Genomic DNA, 17,001 nt, shown 5'->3' with positions numbered 1-17,001 from the left:
CTTCTCCCCAGTGGACTTGGATTGTTTTCCTTATAGTGCCTGTGGATGGAGGAGTTGTGGAAAGCATGCTGCTTTGGGTTATGTCAAGCAGTTAGGATGTGATGGAGCTGAGTTCTGTAAGACAGTTTGTTCCATCAGTAGTGGTCAGTGAAAGTGGTCAGGCTCACCTCTTTTCTTTTTCTTTTTACTTGTGTTTTTTTTTTTTTTTTAAACCTGTAGGCACCACTCTCAGCTGGAAGGAGGAAGGATTCCTGTCTATGCTGTTACTTTTCAAGAGCCTGAGAATGATCCTCGCAATTGTTGCTACTTGTGGGCTGTTCAGTCTACGCAAGAAAGGTGAATTGACATTTACTAGAAGCCACCGAATGGATATTTTTTTTTGTATTTGTTCACATACAGTTAATACATGTACATTTGTTTTGTTTATTTAGCTGTGCAGGAGCTTGCCTCAGGTACGGAAGGTGTTAAGCTCGCAATGCAATTTTTTCAGGATTTAAGAGACGTGAAGAGGGACCTACTAGTTCCTACCTTCTGAAAGAAGGCAAAGCAAGAGTGGCTATATCTTTGTGCTTGCGTTCTGAAATGATTTCCTTTGCTTCTTGACGAGTGCTTCATGATTTGTTTGATATCTGCACCGTGGTATTAAAATACCCTTAAAAGGAGTTGAGGCTGCAGACCTAGAACACTAAACGTGCCGATATAACAGCCTGCTGCCCCTCAAGGGGGGAGGTGACAGTATTGCCATTACCTTGTGCCAACTTCAGCAGCCTTTGGAGTCTTCACGAGCCAGTTCAGCTGATATTCTAGTCCATATAACATATTAAAAATTTCAGATAGTATGGTTCGCATTTGCCCCTGAAGCTGTTAGTGTCCAAATTTCCTCCTGTATGCTCTAGGGGCTAGATGTGACCAATGATCGTGTTTTGGGAAGTACTGCTTTTCTTTTCAGCTAGAGCATGCTATTAAGAAAACTTCAGTCTAGATGTTCTAAAAGGATAACGAGGACTATAAAGCAGCTTTGTAATCAAACTTCATAATTTATACCTTTTTCAGTGAAGGTGATGTTGTGAGTTTACATCTGTTGCAGTTAGCATTTGGTGACAGAAAACGCTTGGCATCAGGACAAGTCATGTATGAGGTAAGATGTGCATGTATGCAAAAGGATGAAAATAGTAATTTTCTCTGAGTGAGTACCAGTGAAGTTGGCAGGGGTAATATTGACCACCAAAATTCAGAGATGACTAAAAAGAAATACTCTTTTGCTGAGTCTTCTTGGGCACGGCCTTTCTCCATGCTTTTTGAAAAGGAGTCATACAGTTTTATACTACTGCAGCGTCGTGTGTTCCAACTAGAGTCATCTGCAAAGAGCCCCTATCAATTCCTGAAGAGGAAGCAGCTTTTACAAATAAAATTATTCTTCATTTAAACACCAAATTAATGGCATGGAGGAGGAGAAGACTTTAGCCACACTGCAGACTTGAACAAGCTTCTGTCTGTCTCCCTTTCTTAAAATACGGTCATATAGCTTGATTCTTTTCTGATCTTTGGTTTTATAGTCGTTTTTCTTTTGAGCTCTGTCAGCAGGACTTCAAATGAAATGTAGCTACAAGGTCTCTTAAGTGTTGATCCTGCAACCTAGTAGCTATAAAGGTAACCCTTTCTACTTTATGGCTGGCTTACCTATGAAGTGTACTCTGAAAGCCAGCAAAATACGCGAATACAGTAAACAGTGGTATGATTTGGTCCGAAGAGGATGCATACATTTTTAGAACTGGCTCCAAAGATGTTGTCTTTAAAATACACATGAGGTATCGTTATCTCTCAGCTACGTAACAGACATAAGACGCATTCGTATAATGTATAATTCTATTCAGTAGTATGCTTGAAACTCTTCCAAAATCTTTCTGAGGGGAAAGTCATCTTATTTCAGAGCAATTCTTTCCTCCTATTTTGAGACTTTCTCTTGCCTATTCTCCACAATAGGTGTGGAATGAAACCGGGGTGATTCTTGTGTCGTGGTGCTCTGTTTTTATAGGGACTGTGCGTTTTGATTTTTTGGAATGAGTTTAGATTTTGACCTTTTCCCTTGTACGTAGGAAAGCTCCTTCCGCATTTGTAAATGTTGCTTTTGAATAGAGCAAGGTTAGGTGTTTGGAAAAGGTGGTGTTTCTTTAAAATGCATTATCTATCATGATGACAAGGTATCAATATCTTCAAGTGAATGGGCGCGTTCTAAATATGGATGTCATCTCTTTATGTGCAATTTTTTTATGACATAAATATACAGTGCTCTAGAGGAGCAGAGCACCCTGATTGGGTGTTTTAATTCTAAAAGGGCTTTCATTGCAGTTCATTTCTTCATCTCTTGCAGCGCTCTAAGTACTTTGGCAGGTGGATAGGAGGAAGATTCTTGAATCTTTCTCCAGTTTTCTCGTTTTTGAACTTCTGTGTTGCTTTATCCTCTTTGAAAAGGTATTTGTAGCCACAGTTTTTGCAGTGGCAAAGACAATACCTTGTACTGTGTGCTGCTTTGGAACAAAACCAGTTGTCTCTATCCATTTCTCTCTTTGGCTACTTTGTTCTGTCTCAAGACCTTAATGTTAACATGTGGGAGCTTTTACTATTCAGCAATTCTTTGTCTTGGTCATCTTATTTTCCTGAATAAGATGTGCCGAGTGTCATTTTTCACCTCAGAGACCTGAAATGTTTCAGCAGCTTTTAAATATGGGTCTACTAGAAATTCCAGGTGACGCTCTTAGAAAAAAGCACACAAAGTGCTTAAATAATGTTGTGTTTGCCACCTGAGAAAGCTGTGGTGTAGTTAATGCAAGACTTTTAACCCTCTGCAGACTGTGCAACCAGTGATGCATTCACAGGGTTGTAAGAGGTGTCAGGCACCGGCCTCTGGATTTGAGATCTTTCACTCCCTTGCTCTTTCTGCTTCCCTGTGAGGAGTGTTGTGGAGGATTGGAACAGGAACCAATCTTACAAGGTAGCTGAAGAGGGAACGACACAGCTGGACCCTCTGGGGAGAAAAGGCAGCTGCTTCAGCTAGCTTCCAGATGAGCCACTTCCCCGTGTAGCTTCATACCAAGACCTGCTATCACCTACTGCCAAAAAAAACCCCAAACCAACTCCCAAACCCCCAAAAGAACCCCCAAGAGATGCCTTAGGACAGGATCTGTGCTCTAGAGAGGACTTTTTTAGTCTCAGAATACTTCCTTGTAGTCACAAATTGGCCAGTACTACCTGGCTGTCTGCCCACATGGCTGTCTGAGTCAAGTTTCTTGTCCATCTTCAGTGGCGGAAGATTTAAGAGTTGTTCCCATTTGCCAGGCCAAGTTTGAGTAAACAAGGAGGAATCTCCTGTTGACCCTTGTTCACTGAAGAGAGTTCATAGGAGCTTGAAAGACTTGTCTACTGCAGCAGTGCTTAACTTTCCAGGAACCAGACTTGAGGCTTTCAAAGATGAAACAGCGCATCTTTGACTTTGTATGGTGGTCAAAAGTCACAGACAGGCCTTTTGGAACACGTGGCACTGTTTTTTTATAAATGAGCGTGAAACTTGTGTCTGCATTGCCTTCAAGGCTGGTTGAAGTCTGTGCTCGAGTAATTAAACATAAAGGTACGTTTAAGTTATGCTTTCAAAGATCTTTTTTATACCATCTCAGCAGTTGCTAAATCCAGTGTATGCAATCATGGTCACGGAGCACGTCTTTACCGTTGTCCTGCACAATGCTTGCGGATGGACAGAGTGTACAGTCTCTGCTTTCACATCAGAGTCTGACCAGTGCCCCTCATTTGAAAACTGCCTTCATATTTTACTGCTCAGTAAAGGCATTACTTAACATCTTCCATACAGTGGAGTTCCTTAACTTAGATTTGCTTGCCCCAGTGTGGAAAATTTAATCTCGACTGTTTTGCTTCAGGAGTTGTCTTAGGCAGGAATTGTTTGATATTATTTTCCCCTTCCCCTCTGCCCCAACTTTGGGAGGGACTGGCTCTTCATTTGGGAATAAAAATTGAAATTTCTAGCTGTTAAAATTAATCTCTGACAGGTTTATGGAGTTTTAGTACTGTGTCTGATGAAATAGTCTTTTGAAATGGTGGACTTGTTCAGGACATCTTTTATTAAATTTGTTTGTAGTGATTATTCATTCTACAATAAAAATGAGATTCTTTGCTTATGCTTCATGATAGTTTTTCAAAGAGTTGGTTTAGATTTTTCTTATCTACTCTGCACGTCTGTTATTTCCAAAGTTACTTGATGAAATAGAATGGACTGTTCATGCTTCAGAGCCAATATTAGCATTTTTTTTTTTAGTAGTGAAAGACCTCCCCCCCAAGCCACCCTTGATATTTATTAGTAGTATTTTCTAGAACGGTTAAGAGAAAGCTTGTCTCTTCTCAGATTACCTGAATTAGATGTATCATATCAAATCATATGAGAAAGTATTGTGTCGTGCTGCTTATTGTCCACAATACACACGTTCATATGTTGGATGGTAGACAGTTTGAACAAATGCTGTATTTGGGAAGACGGTATGTCATTTAATGCTTACTGAGAGAATGGTGGTATCAGAGGTTCAGCAGAATCCTGTCGGGGTTTCTGTATATCTCAAAATAGTTTGCTGACTCTGTAGTAATTTGTGATCCTGAATGCATTGCCCACGTGCATCCCACGTCCTGTCTGTTTTCCCCTCTCGCTGTTGGCTGTGCTTGGTGAAGGAACTGAGCGATATTTCACCCATCAGTCTCTGACCAGATTAGAGGAGGAGCTGGTTTGAAAGAAGATTGTTAATCAGTAAGAAGTTCTCATAGCTACTACAGAAAGATGCATTTTCACTCTAGTGGTGTGCCTATAGATAATACCTCTCGACAGAGCTTTAACTATTGTAATGCTGTGACTTCTCTAACTTCATCAGTTCTGTAATCAAGACATGGAGCAAAGAGCTTTGCATGCATATGTATTGCGTTATGTCAGATACCTCTTTGTAGAGATATATATAGGTTGATAAAGAAACCTTGATGTTGCAAGGAGTTCAGCAAAACATGTTTAGAACTGAGTAATGTTAGGGAAATGCTAAATTTTGAAAAGGTACAAAGCCTTTATAGCCAAACTTGCCCGTTACGATTTGACACTTAATTGTCTTGCATGTCAGATGTAGTTTTATCGTGGTTTAACCCCAGCCAGCAACTGAGCACCACACAGACACTTGCTTACTCCCCCCTGGTGGGATGGGGGAGAGAATCAGAAGAGTAAAAGTGAGAAAACTCGTGGGCTGAGATAAAGACAGTTTAATAAGTAAAGCAAAAGCCGTGCACGCAAGCAAAGCAAAGCAAGGAATTCATTCACTGCTTCCCATGGGCAGGCAGGTGTTCAGCCATCTCAAGGAAAGCAGGGCTCCATCGTGTGTAATGGTTACTTGGGAAGACAAACGCCATCACTCCAAATGGCCCCCCCTTCTTTATTCTTCCCCAGCTTTATATACTGAGCATAACGTCATGTGGTATGGAATAGCCCTTTGGTCAGTTTGGGTCAACTATCCTGGCTGTGGCCCCTCCCAGCTTCTTCTGCACCTTGCAGAGCATGGGAAGCTGAAAATTCCTTGACTAGTGCAGCAACAACTAAAACATCTCTGCATTATCAACACTGTTTTCAGCACAAATCCAAAACATAGCCTCATACCAGCCACTATAAAGAAAATTAACTCTCTCTCAGCTGAAACCAAGACAAGTTTCTATTTGCTGTCAGAAATAAGCTCATGAGAAATATACAGTATAACATGTATATTATGTTAGATATAGACATTCATCATATTTAGGTAGAATGTATGTGTTTGTCTCAAAATGACCTTTTCTCTCTTCTTTTATTTTTTCCCCAGGGTTTGGAATACTGTGACGAAAGGTACAGTTTAGATCTCACGGATGGAGTCTTTCCCTTGAGAGGGCAGACCAGCAATACCAAATTACTCAGCTGTCAGACTATAGAAAAATTCCGCAACCATGTTGACAGAGAGGATAGCGTAAATGAAGGTTTGTTCTGATGTCCGTGTTTGGCTATTCTAAAATGAATGGTTTTGGAATCTAAGCAAGGAATGCTGTTCTGTATCCACAGTCTTAAATGTCCATATAGACTATCTTGTTGGGCCTATTTAAAACAAAAAATTGGGTGCTTAAGTTAGGTGGGACTTCTTTAAAGGAAAACATAGGTTTGGTTTTATGCTTGCTGACGTGCTATAGCAATGCATGGTGGGGTCATCTGTATAATGCTTGTCAGTCATTTTATTCCTCCGGCTGTCCTCTTTGAACAATAAGATCATTCTCTCCATTGCTTAGGAATGTTACCGGAATTTTTTTTCCCTGTTCAAACCTATGTCTGCATCTGCATGCAGCTGGCGGCCGGCCACAAGTGGTGTTCCCCAGGGCTCAGCACTGGCCCCAGTTCTGTTTAATATCTTTATCAATGATCTGGACGAGGGGATCGAGTGCACCCTCAGTAAGTTTGCAGATGACGCCAAGTTGGGCAGGAGCGTTGATCTGCTCAAGGGTAGAAAGGCTCTACAGAGGGACCTGGACAGGCTGGATCAGTGGGCCGAGGTCAATTGTATGGGGTTCAACAAGGCTAAGTGGCGGGTCCTGCACTTGGGTCACAACAAGCCCGTGCAATGCTACAGGCTTGGGGAAGAGTGGCTGGCAAGCTGCCTGGCAGAAAAGGACCTGGGAGTGTTTGTCGCGAGCCGGCTGAATATGAGCCGGCAGTGCGCCCAGGTGGCCAAGAAGGACAATGGCATCCTGGCTTGTATGAGAAATAGTGTGGCCAGCAGGACTAGGGAAGTGATCGTGCCCCTGTACTCGGCCACACCTCGAATCCTGTGTTCAGTTTTGGGCCCCCCACTACAAGGAAGACATTGAGGTGCTGGAGCATGTCCAGACAAGGGCAACGAAGCTGGTGAAGGGTCTGGAGAACAAATCTGATGAGGAGCGGCTGAGGGAACTGGGGTTGTTTAGCCTGGAGAAAAGGAGGCTGAGGGGAGACCTTATCGCTCTCTTCAACTACCTGAAAGGAGGTTGTGGCGAGGCGGGTGTTGGTCTCTTCTCTCAGGTAGCAAGTGATAGGACAAGAGGAAATGGCCTCACGTTGCGCCAGGGGAGGTTTAGATTGCATATTAGGCAAAATTTCTTCACTGAAAGGGTTATGAAGCATTGGAAGAAGTTGCCCAGGGCAGTGGTTGAGTTACCATCCCTGGAGGTATTTAAAAGACGTGGAGATGTGGTGCTTAGGGACATGGTTTAGTGGTGGACTTGGCAGTGTTCAGCTTATGCTTGGGCTCAATGATCTTAAGGGTCTTTTCCAACCTAAATGATTCTATGACCCTATGACCTGCCTGTCCATTTTTTCCTCTCTAAAGCTATTGGGTTCCTACACCTACGAGTTCTTAAAGCAATAGCTTTCCTTGTCCGTATAGACAGTTCAAACTCTTAAGATGTCTTTCATTATCTTGCAATAATTAAATATACATCTCTGGGTTTACAAATTCAGTTATGCTCTGACCAGATCTTTGAGCCTGCTGCAGTGATAACTTTCCTAGCCTTTTGTTTTGACTGTGTTATTTGCCTTCCCTCTCTTCTTACGGGCCTTAACTTATGTCTGATGTTACAACGAAGACACTTGCATGATCTTTCTAGGCTATTTCTGTTTATTAGCTTTGATTTAGTCCTGAAGTGGCAACTTCCATCTGTTTTTGTGATGCCATCCTCTGTCAACGGTGTGTCAAAATCTATTATAAACACCTTTGGATTTTCTCCACTTGTGTCATGTTTCTGAGGAGAGTGCCTTCTAAAAACTTGTTAAAAACAAAAAAACCACCCACCCTCCCCCCCAAAAAAACCCCAAAACCAAAACTCAAAACAACCCCTTTCTGTCTCCTTTTTATGAAGTATGAGGCATGGAGAACTACCTGTAATTCTTCTGATGGTTTCTAATTAGCTTTTATCCAGAATCTGTTCAAGTTAAGTTGTAGGCACACATGAGCTTCTGTTGGGTGTGGGTTGAGGCTAGCAGTGAAGCTGTCTTCTGAGTTATGAAAAGAATGGATATCTTCAAAGGCAGTTTGAGCGGCTAACAAAACTGAAATGGCTCAGAAGTTGCCAATGAAACATAGTTAAGTGTGTGAGGATCCCCAAATGGTAATGATGAATGCAACAGAGAGCAGAGGAACATTTTGCCAAACCAACCGCCTTCTTGTTCCTTACTCTATTCGGGTAACTGATATACCACATACTTTGCTTTACATCTAGAGAATGCGCTCTCCCCAGAGAAGACAGACCGTTCCACTTAGAGAGAGAACTTACTGAGTATAACTTTGTGAATGTTTTATGTCAAAATCTTTATTCCAATTTCCAGTTTGTTGGGGGTTTGTTTGTTTATTTAGTGTGATAATTGTGTTCTTTCATTCTGAATATGCTGGAAAGGAGCTACTCTGAAAACTTGTAATTGAGTCAAATCTGGAAATCAATAATGCCATCTGAGTGATCCAAGTGTATGTGATAATTATTTGTATGCTTTCTAAAAGTAGCAGTGTATGTGTTCCTAGCATAACTTTTTTGATAAACTATTCATTTAGCTAAAAGTCTTGATCAACTCTTCATGTATGGAAAATTGAATTAGCTAATCATTGTGTATTTGATTTGGCTTAGAACGGGTACAATTTGACCAAGAAAAAGGGGCAGTAGGACTGAAACCTGTCGCAGAGATGTTTGCTATTCCGTAATTGTTTTAAATTAGTCTTAGTAAGGGCTGTGTTTCATGAGTGATAGAACAGAGTTCAGCCAAACCAGAAAGTGGTGGTGTAAAAATATCAGATGTATCGTATTTTCTACAAATAAGAAGCAATGTCTTGTCTTTTACAGTAATATCTCCTGACACCAGCGTATCAATCTTCAGTTGGCAAGTGAATACATACGGTCAGGGAGCACCATCTACTTACTTGGGTGTATTTGACATTAATCGCTGGTACCATGCTCAAATGCCAGATTCACTAAGGTAGATTTTTATTAAGTTGTTTTCAATATCCCTACAAAGAATTCATTTGAAAGTCAGCGTTTAGCTTATGCACTTGTTTTCTTTAAGGCCAGAAGAATTCCTTCATGACTGCCCCTATTTTGCGTTGTGGTCACTGGATGCTGTAATAAGCGTGACTTCTCCAAACCTCATTTTGGATATTCTGGTACATGAGCGGAGCCTAAGTCGGGGAGTTCCTCCTTCTTATCCACCACCTGAGCAGTTTTTTCATCCAAGCACCTATAATTTTGGTAGGTGTTTCACCGCTTTTAATAGAGATAAGCTTAAATGGAGGTCAAATGCCATTTATTAGTTCACTTGTTCAAACCAACCCCCCCCAACCCAACTCTGATTACTAACTGAGTACTAACAGAGTATTTAATCTTGTGAAACATATGTGGCGGTCTGCTGAGTTTTGGGTTTTGGTGCTTTTGTAACGTAGCCTGTGAAGTGGGGATGGTTATAAAATGAAATGCCTTTGAACTGAAGCTCAAAGCACAGCACCTCAACAGCACTAGAGGTGAAATTTCTACACACAGTAATTTGTTTTAAAAAAGTTTGTAAGTAAGTAAGTGATGTGATGATCGCTTAGTTATATCTTTCCAGATACTGCTATTTAAAAGATGTAAACAGGTCATAACATAACTGTGAGAGCGTGGAATGTTGCCAAACGTTCATTGTTTCTGCAGATGGTACGTGCTTGCTGACCTCCGGAGTTGTTCATATGACTTGCACCGGCTTCCAGAAGGAGGTGATCTTTTACTGTATCTTGATTGAGAATGTCAAGAGGTGTACCTTTTCTACCTTTTCTACTGCACTGCTTTCAGTGCCAGAGACCATTTTATGCTCATCCTGCCCATCCACACGCATAATTGCAATTGTATCCTGCCAGTTTTGTGCAAATGGTAGTGTTTTAGCTCCGCTCTTGGGACTGTAAACCTACCATTGTCTCCTGTTGAAGCACGATCGGGGATTGCATGTCTGGAAAGGAATACAAGGTTGCTCTAGGAGCAAGAACAAAACTGTTGTGGAGGTCGGGGAAAGCTGCTGCTACTTTATTACCCATCTGCATAGAACTGCCTGCATAGGTCCTGAGTTAGGGTTTGGAACCCTGATTAGCTTGAAAAAGGAGGACGGAATGAAATTCTGTCCTGATTAGCTTGAAAAAGGAGGACAGAATGGAGAAAATGAAAACTTATTGAACCGTTTAAGAAGAAATGAGATTTTTTTTTTCTCCCAAACTTGGCCAAATCACAGCTTCGGAGCCACTGCACAGATTGTAACAAATAATTCTGAACTAAGTTTCAGCTCACTAAGTATTTGCAGCATAAATCAGCTTCTGCACAAAGCAGCATAGCAAGGGTCTTCCAAAGTGTGATTTAAAGTTGCGTGTTAGTTTTAGCTCATATAGAATGTCTTTTGTGTCAGTGTTCAGGGAAAAAGAAAGGCCTGTGTATTGACTCGAAAACACTTAATTAAGCCTTGCAAGAGCTGATGTTTTGTTTTACAGGATTTTTGTTATGAACCGTAACTGTTAGTTTTGCTGCCGTCTTTAAGACTCTGCATAGTAATGCTTAGTCAGGCTGCTAACCTAAAGCATATTGCTGATGCAAGCCTTCTGACAGTTTAAGTGAACACTTATACTATTTCTCTTAGTGGTAATCCAGAACCTTAGTGATTGAATTATAATGCTGTCTTAATCTGTAGTTTGTGATTGATGTTTCAGACCTTGAATTTTTTAAAGAAATCTGGTCCTTCAATAAGCGAAGCCATTCATGACAGCTACAATAGGTGTCTTGTAGCTGGCTTGCTGTCTCCAAGGCTAGCTGATGTCCAACCATCCACTTTGAGTCAGGTGAGTGCGTATCAGGGAATCAAAGGAATCAAGTACATCCATCTTGTCTGACAGGGCTGGAGAGGCTACAAGGCACGATAATCTGATTTTCATATTAGTTGCAAGTGGCGTTGAAATGCAGGTGTTGCCGTTAGTTAGCAGAAGTAATAGTATTCTTAGATCCAAAGTACTGAGTGTGACTGGGAACAGCCCTAATAGATCTGTCTTTAGAGACCCATCTATTAATTCTGTGCCACGGACACGCGCAAGGAAGCGTGCAGCCAGTGCTGGTCACGCGCAACAGAAAGCATCTTTCCCTCAGAACAACCTCCATCGCCGTCAGGTTCTCAGAGCATTAGGTTCAGTGCAGTAGTTGACGATGGGGGTGTCTCACTCGGACGCGAGCTCTTGCCAACGTCGGCTTGCTGCGCTAGACACGATCCTTTGCTTCCAAGGAAGTGGGCTGTGGTAAGCAATTACTGTTGCCAGCTCCACCTGACAGTTTCATCACCGCTTCCCCTCCTTTTCCCTTCATCAGCAGGCTCTTCTGCAGCCTCTCAAAGCAGATCTTCACTGCTGTAGCCTTTGCCGTGTGCTACAGTAGCCCAATGTGCTTTTTTACTAGCCCAATTTACACCCTGCTCTTTCATAGATTTTCCATTTGCAGTGCACCAACCTTTCCCTCCCACCTGAAGAGTTTCAAGAGAGATGGAGCCTTTGTGGTGAACAGCCCGTCTTCAGCCAGGCAGGATCTAAGCTAAATGGTCAGCTAGCTAGCCATCATACAGTGGAGCAATGAGCAGGAGGGGGAGAGCAGTCTTCCCACTGCCCTCATCTTCCCGTCTGCTGGCTTCTTCACCAGATTTGTGGCGGTGTGTTAGGGCAAGTAACGCTTTTGCACAGCGTGGTAGGTAAACTCAGTTTCTTGGCAAGTTGGCCTAGCCCCTAGACTGTTGATTTTGCAAGCCTGATGTAGACTCTTACATTCAAATGAGATGTTCTGATGTCAACTCAGGTTAGAATTGGCCGTCAGTAAGTTGAAAAGTCAGGGGAAAAGTGTAATGTGTTCCTCAGACCGCCAAGCAGTCCGGCCTGCGGCTAGAATTAAGAAGAAGAATGTGGAATTAGTTGCGTGTGTGCTAATTGACTTTGTGGTGTCGGAATGAGTATAGCGTTAGAAACAAACCTTTACTGTTGATGGTTTGGGTACTGAAAGTAGGTAAGATTCTCATTTTCTTTTGTCTGTTATGTTTAGGAGGAGCAGTTAGAAGCGGTATTGTCAGCTGCTGTCCAGACAGGGTCTTTAGAACTTCTGACTGGATGCATTAAACATTGGACATCTGAAGGTAGTACTTGTTATGTTGTTTTTCTGTTGTAAACTTTTTAGTTTGAAATTGTTGATTCACTTCTTTTTTGCTCTCTTTTTTTAAAGAGCGGCCAAGTTCTGCTGCTAATTTACGGTTTGTTCTTGAGTGGACGTGGAACAAAGTGATCTATACAAAAGATGAATTTGACCAAATATGTGAGTACCAGTGTAGTCATTCTGCAAACGTAAAATCATTCTTTCTAACTGAGCTTATTCAGTGATCTGCTGGCACATGTCACTGCACGCAGTTCTTTAAGTGCACTTTGAAAGTCTGGAATTGCTCTGTAGGCTAATGATTTAATATTTATTCTTGAAAAGGTGTTCCGCTGTTCGATGGCTCTTGCAACTTCATGGACCCGCAGACATTGCAGTCTCTTCAGCACTGCCAGTTGCTTTTGAGCAACCTTAGCACAGTCTTAAACTGTTTTCTAACAGAAGCACAAGAGCTTACTGAAAAAGGTTTGTAATAGTGTTGCTAAATGTTTGGAATGTTTTCTTGAGATTTGGAATTAGGCTTGGGTGGTAATTGTGGAAACATGAGCTATTGTTGCTTGTGATGATTGGAAGACAGTGACATTTAGCTGGGAGAAGGGGCTGGCATCTGAGAAGCTGGGACTACCACTTAATGTGCGTGGAGTTCAGGGAAACAGTTTGCTGTGGAGTTCCTGCAAGGGGGTAGGGGAGGCTACATTCAGCAAGAAGCTATGGAAGCAACTGGGTTGAAATTACACCGACTGAATGTGGTAATGCTGAAAATTATTCTTTTTCATTCTTAGCTAGCAATTTATAATTGCATGCAACTATTGCATTGCAAATGACTAAAAAATACAAAGGAAGCATAAATGAGTAAGCTGTGAAATAAGTTACCTGAGTTTCTACCACTTTTTAGATGATAAATTGCTCTTGGCATATTGAGGAAGAAAGAATACCCCTTTGCTACAGTAACAATCTCTGCTGGTGAAAAACAGATGTCTTATTCATGAGTGCATTTGATAGTTGAGGCGTTGTTCGTTTTTTTTTGTTTGTTTGAATCTTTAGTGAATCTGCTTCTTTGTAGGGGTTGCTTTTTGTTTTGGTGCTGAGTGTGGGCTTTTCCTTCAAACAAGGAAGTGATCCAGAGTGAAAAATGCAAAGAGAAAGGTTTCTACCATGTTATTTTTATACTTTGTATTTGGTATGATGGAGGGAGTTTTGTAAAAATGAAAGGAATCGCATAAGAAAAATCACCTTGTGCCTTTTTTCAGGTTTTGCAGACTTGACAAATAAGCAGGTGGTAACTAGCCTCATTTCTTTGTATGCACAAGTGGTCATCTGGTTCTGTCGATCCAGCCTCCTTCCAGAGGGTTTAGGTAAGCATAAACTGTAATGCATTTGTAACAAAGGGACTATCCAGTAAGCGGTTCCTACGAACACATGCTTAGCCATGCTTTTGTAAATGTTTCGTCCATAACAAGTCGTGTTAGTTCAGTGAGAGCGTATGCTGAAGTTCCGTTGGCGAAACTGAGATTTTACAGGTTTTTCAAACGCGTAGTGTAGAATAATGCGAGCAGTTTCTTTCCTGGATGTTTCTTAGAAATAGCAATCAGGCTCTGACTTCAAGGAGTTGCTTGTGTCCCCAGCTTGAAATGCTTGGGCTTTTAAACAAATTACTACAAAACAACAAAGACTGGAACGCTTGCTTTTACAGTAAAAGCATTACCCGCATGTTTGGAACTTTTTCTTTATTGCTTGAGGAAAAAATACACCTTGGGAATACTTCTTTCTTGGGATGGATTATAAACCCTATTGTCAGCCTTAATTGTCTTACAAATGCTCACGTGACCTGTTTAAAAAACCATTCCCTTTGAGAATTGTTTTTTTTCATAGTGAACTTCAGCTTCCGCTACCTGTTCTGAATGCTACATCAACTGTAAACTTGAAATGGCACTTGAGACAAGAAGGAATTGAGTCTTGTGTCTTACATCTCTTTTAGCAAAGGCAGAAACAGGATTGGCTTCTTTCAGAGTGGGAGGCTTCGTGATGCTTAGCTTGTATGATCGTCTGTCTTTTTAGTCAACAATTTTAGTTTAAAAATGTGACGTTACGTCCTTAACTTGGTTTTACTTTATTGCCTGTAGATGACGACATGCATTTGTCTAGACCTTTCTACAATTATCCTCTGATTCAGAGCTACTACACTGCTCATCGACAGAAGCTTGAGCATTTATCAAGGTAAGACTTACTGGAAAACTCTGGAACACTTCCCCTGCAAATTCAGAAGTGGAAGGGAATGGCTTTTATATCAACAGGTGTATGTGCTATGCCTAAAGCATTTGCCAGCAATGCTGTTGACTTCAGGGATGCATGTGTTCTGTTGAACACAGAGGTTACTTTCCTGGGTTAAAATGTTTACATATACCTCTGCTTAGTACCATTTTTGGTATCATCATTTTTTTGTAGCGTGCCTAATTCATTGGCTAATCTGTATAATTTGTTACTACTGAAAAAGATCACGTGTTTAGGACAGGATCAGTCATTTCCAGTTCAGCAAAGCACGGCGATCACAGAACAGTTGTGTAGGACACAGAAGAAAGCATGTTTTTAAAAAAAACCCCATCTCTCTCATGGACTAGTAATAGATGGCAATAATTGTGTTGGCCTGAATCTCCTACTCACAAGTACATTTGTGTAATTTAACAAGATAGGCAGAGTTACGTGCGGTTGGCACACCTAGCACTCTACTGGCTATTGGGTAAAAGTCCCTTGCGAGTGTCAACTCTCTTTCCTGGACTAGCTTAGTAGCATATAGGCGATATGCCTTGGATTAGATGAGAACAGATTTTTCTTTGGAAATGGTTCTGGAAACGAAATAAAGACCTCCAGGAGCTTGGGCTATGGCCCTGTGAACAAGATGCTGCAAGACGCGTTAAGGTGGAAGCTGCAGCGTAGTAGGTATTGACTTGAAAGTTCATCTTACTTAGCTTACTTCTCGAGTAACTTACGTACAGGCTCGTGTGTTCCTTGGAAGCGTACAACCTCTAGGGTGCTTTTTCTGCTTTTTACCATCGGGAAATTAAAGGGTAGCGTCGCAGTCAGCAGAAGACCAGGATGGACTTCTGCAGAATGTACTTTTTAAAAGTTCAGCCATCCGTAATTGTAATGATCTGTGTGTAGAAACATGCATGCTGCTGAAGATGGTGCTAAAATTTGCCTGTATGCTCAGCTGTCTGAGAATAACTTCTTTTCAGTAACAAAAGTGAGATGCTGAGAACAAAATCTGAAATTTCCATTATGTCGTCTCACAGCTGTGTGTTGGAACAGTCCAATTTGAGGCGTTGGATTTGTGTGCTAAAGAATAGTCCTGGTATTTTCATACTGTTACGTTTCCTCTGTTAGACAGTATGAGAGCGGTTCTTTTGGGCACGTACAAAACTTTGTTTGCACTTCCTTTGTATTACAAGTAATACAACAAAAAAGAACACCTGAAAACTAAAAGGTCATTGCAACTTTTCCCTTGGTAAGAGAGCTTTGAGGATTTCTAGTTTGGACTCCTTTGAGAATTCAATATGATGTATCGAACATCTTCCATGTGACTGAGAAATTTCTTTCATGTGCATTTCAAGCCATAATCATGCCTTGGTACGTTTGTTACTTTCTTTTTGTTTGTTTGTTTTGGCTGGAGGAAATCTGTTAGACTGAGAGGCTGGAATTAGTATTTTCCTCTGTCCAAACCCTTGCTACCTTTTGTTGCAGAGGAAAATGGGATTCTGACTGCTTGATGATTGATGGAATGGTTTCCCAGTTAGGAGACCAAGTTGAGAAGTTGTGGCGGAGAGATGAAGGAGGAACTGGGAAATACCCACCTGCTAGTTTACATGTGAGTGTTATGTTCACTGAAAACAACAACAGTGACATCCCTCCCCCCGCCCCCGGCCCCCCTAAAAAGCCAATGATTTATGAAAGACGGGAGTTTTTAAAGAACTTTTACTTTTTCATTTCAGGCACTGCTGGATCTCTATTTGCTAGAAAGCATTGAAGAGAGCGACAAACATGCAATCGTATCCTTTCTAGTTATTTTTATTACACCTTCAGTACGCGCACATAAATGTTCTTAAATATTTGTCACCTACGTGTTTAATAACATTTTAAACTTTATGCTTCAACCACAATGCAAGTGAAAACATTTAGTTTTCCATTAAGTCGTAGACAGAAGCAGTGTTTTATGTCTTTGCACTGTGGATATGTTATGATTATTTTTGTTAATGTTTTGGTGCCAAGTCTTTTGGGATATGAGAAAACAGGTTTACTAAGAAATGTTAAAGAGAAAACCTTCCCTTAGTTTTTCCCCAAATTTAACGCCGTTTTTAACTTTTCAAAGCACCCGTGTCTGTAGCAAATGGCTGCTTACTAGAACGATGCACTAAAACGTGCTGCTTCGGAGCAAAGGGCTTTCTTACAGTGGTGTACCAGTGCCTGATTTTTGCCAAAATCATCCGTTTTCCAGCACAGCTAAGAGTGCTTGCTTTTGTTCTGCTGAAAGTGCAGGCACACAGAATACTAAAGAGAGAGAAGAGAAAAGTCCTTGGGCAGAAACTTGATTTTTAAGCTGCTGACATATACCAAATTGCTTTTGTTGTTTGTTGCCTAACCCGAGAGGGGAGCCGAGAGAGCAAGGGGTTTAAAGGCTGTTGTAGCCCAGAGCTACAACAATTAGAATATGTCCCTAAAAACGGATGTCAGAAAGAGAAGATGACACTA

General features: G+C 41.3%; 1 protein-coding gene across 1 annotated transcript in view; it reads left to right on the top strand.

The window, feature by feature from the left end:
- LOC142407045 (protein ELYS-like) overlaps positions 1–17,001 on the top strand; it is a 49,120-nt gene that overhangs the window by 12,723 nt on the left and 19,396 nt on the right. Inside the window, exons 6-19 of the mRNA XM_075496041.1 lie at positions 220–336; positions 1,054–1,138; positions 5,886–6,036; positions 8,914–9,046; positions 9,134–9,315; positions 9,754–9,815; positions 10,791–10,919; positions 12,154–12,244; positions 12,331–12,420; positions 12,583–12,723; positions 13,509–13,613; positions 14,382–14,475; positions 15,997–16,120; positions 16,245–16,301. Coding sequence (XP_075352156.1) covers positions 220–336; positions 1,054–1,138; positions 5,886–6,036; positions 8,914–9,046; positions 9,134–9,315; positions 9,754–9,815; positions 10,791–10,919; positions 12,154–12,244; positions 12,331–12,420; positions 12,583–12,723; positions 13,509–13,613; positions 14,382–14,475; positions 15,997–16,120; positions 16,245–16,301 — 1,561 coding nt within the window. The remainder of the gene's footprint in view (positions 1–219; positions 337–1,053; positions 1,139–5,885; positions 6,037–8,913; positions 9,047–9,133; positions 9,316–9,753; positions 9,816–10,790; positions 10,920–12,153; positions 12,245–12,330; positions 12,421–12,582; positions 12,724–13,508; positions 13,614–14,381; positions 14,476–15,996; positions 16,121–16,244; positions 16,302–17,001) is intronic.

The sequence above is a fragment of the Mycteria americana genome, chromosome 3, assembly GCF_035582795.1.
Source record: "Mycteria americana isolate JAX WOST 10 ecotype Jacksonville Zoo and Gardens chromosome 3, USCA_MyAme_1.0, whole genome shotgun sequence".
NCBI lineage: Eukaryota > Metazoa > Chordata > Aves > Ciconiiformes > Ciconiidae > Mycteria > Mycteria americana.
This window is presented reverse-complemented; position numbering and strand designations above follow the sequence as displayed.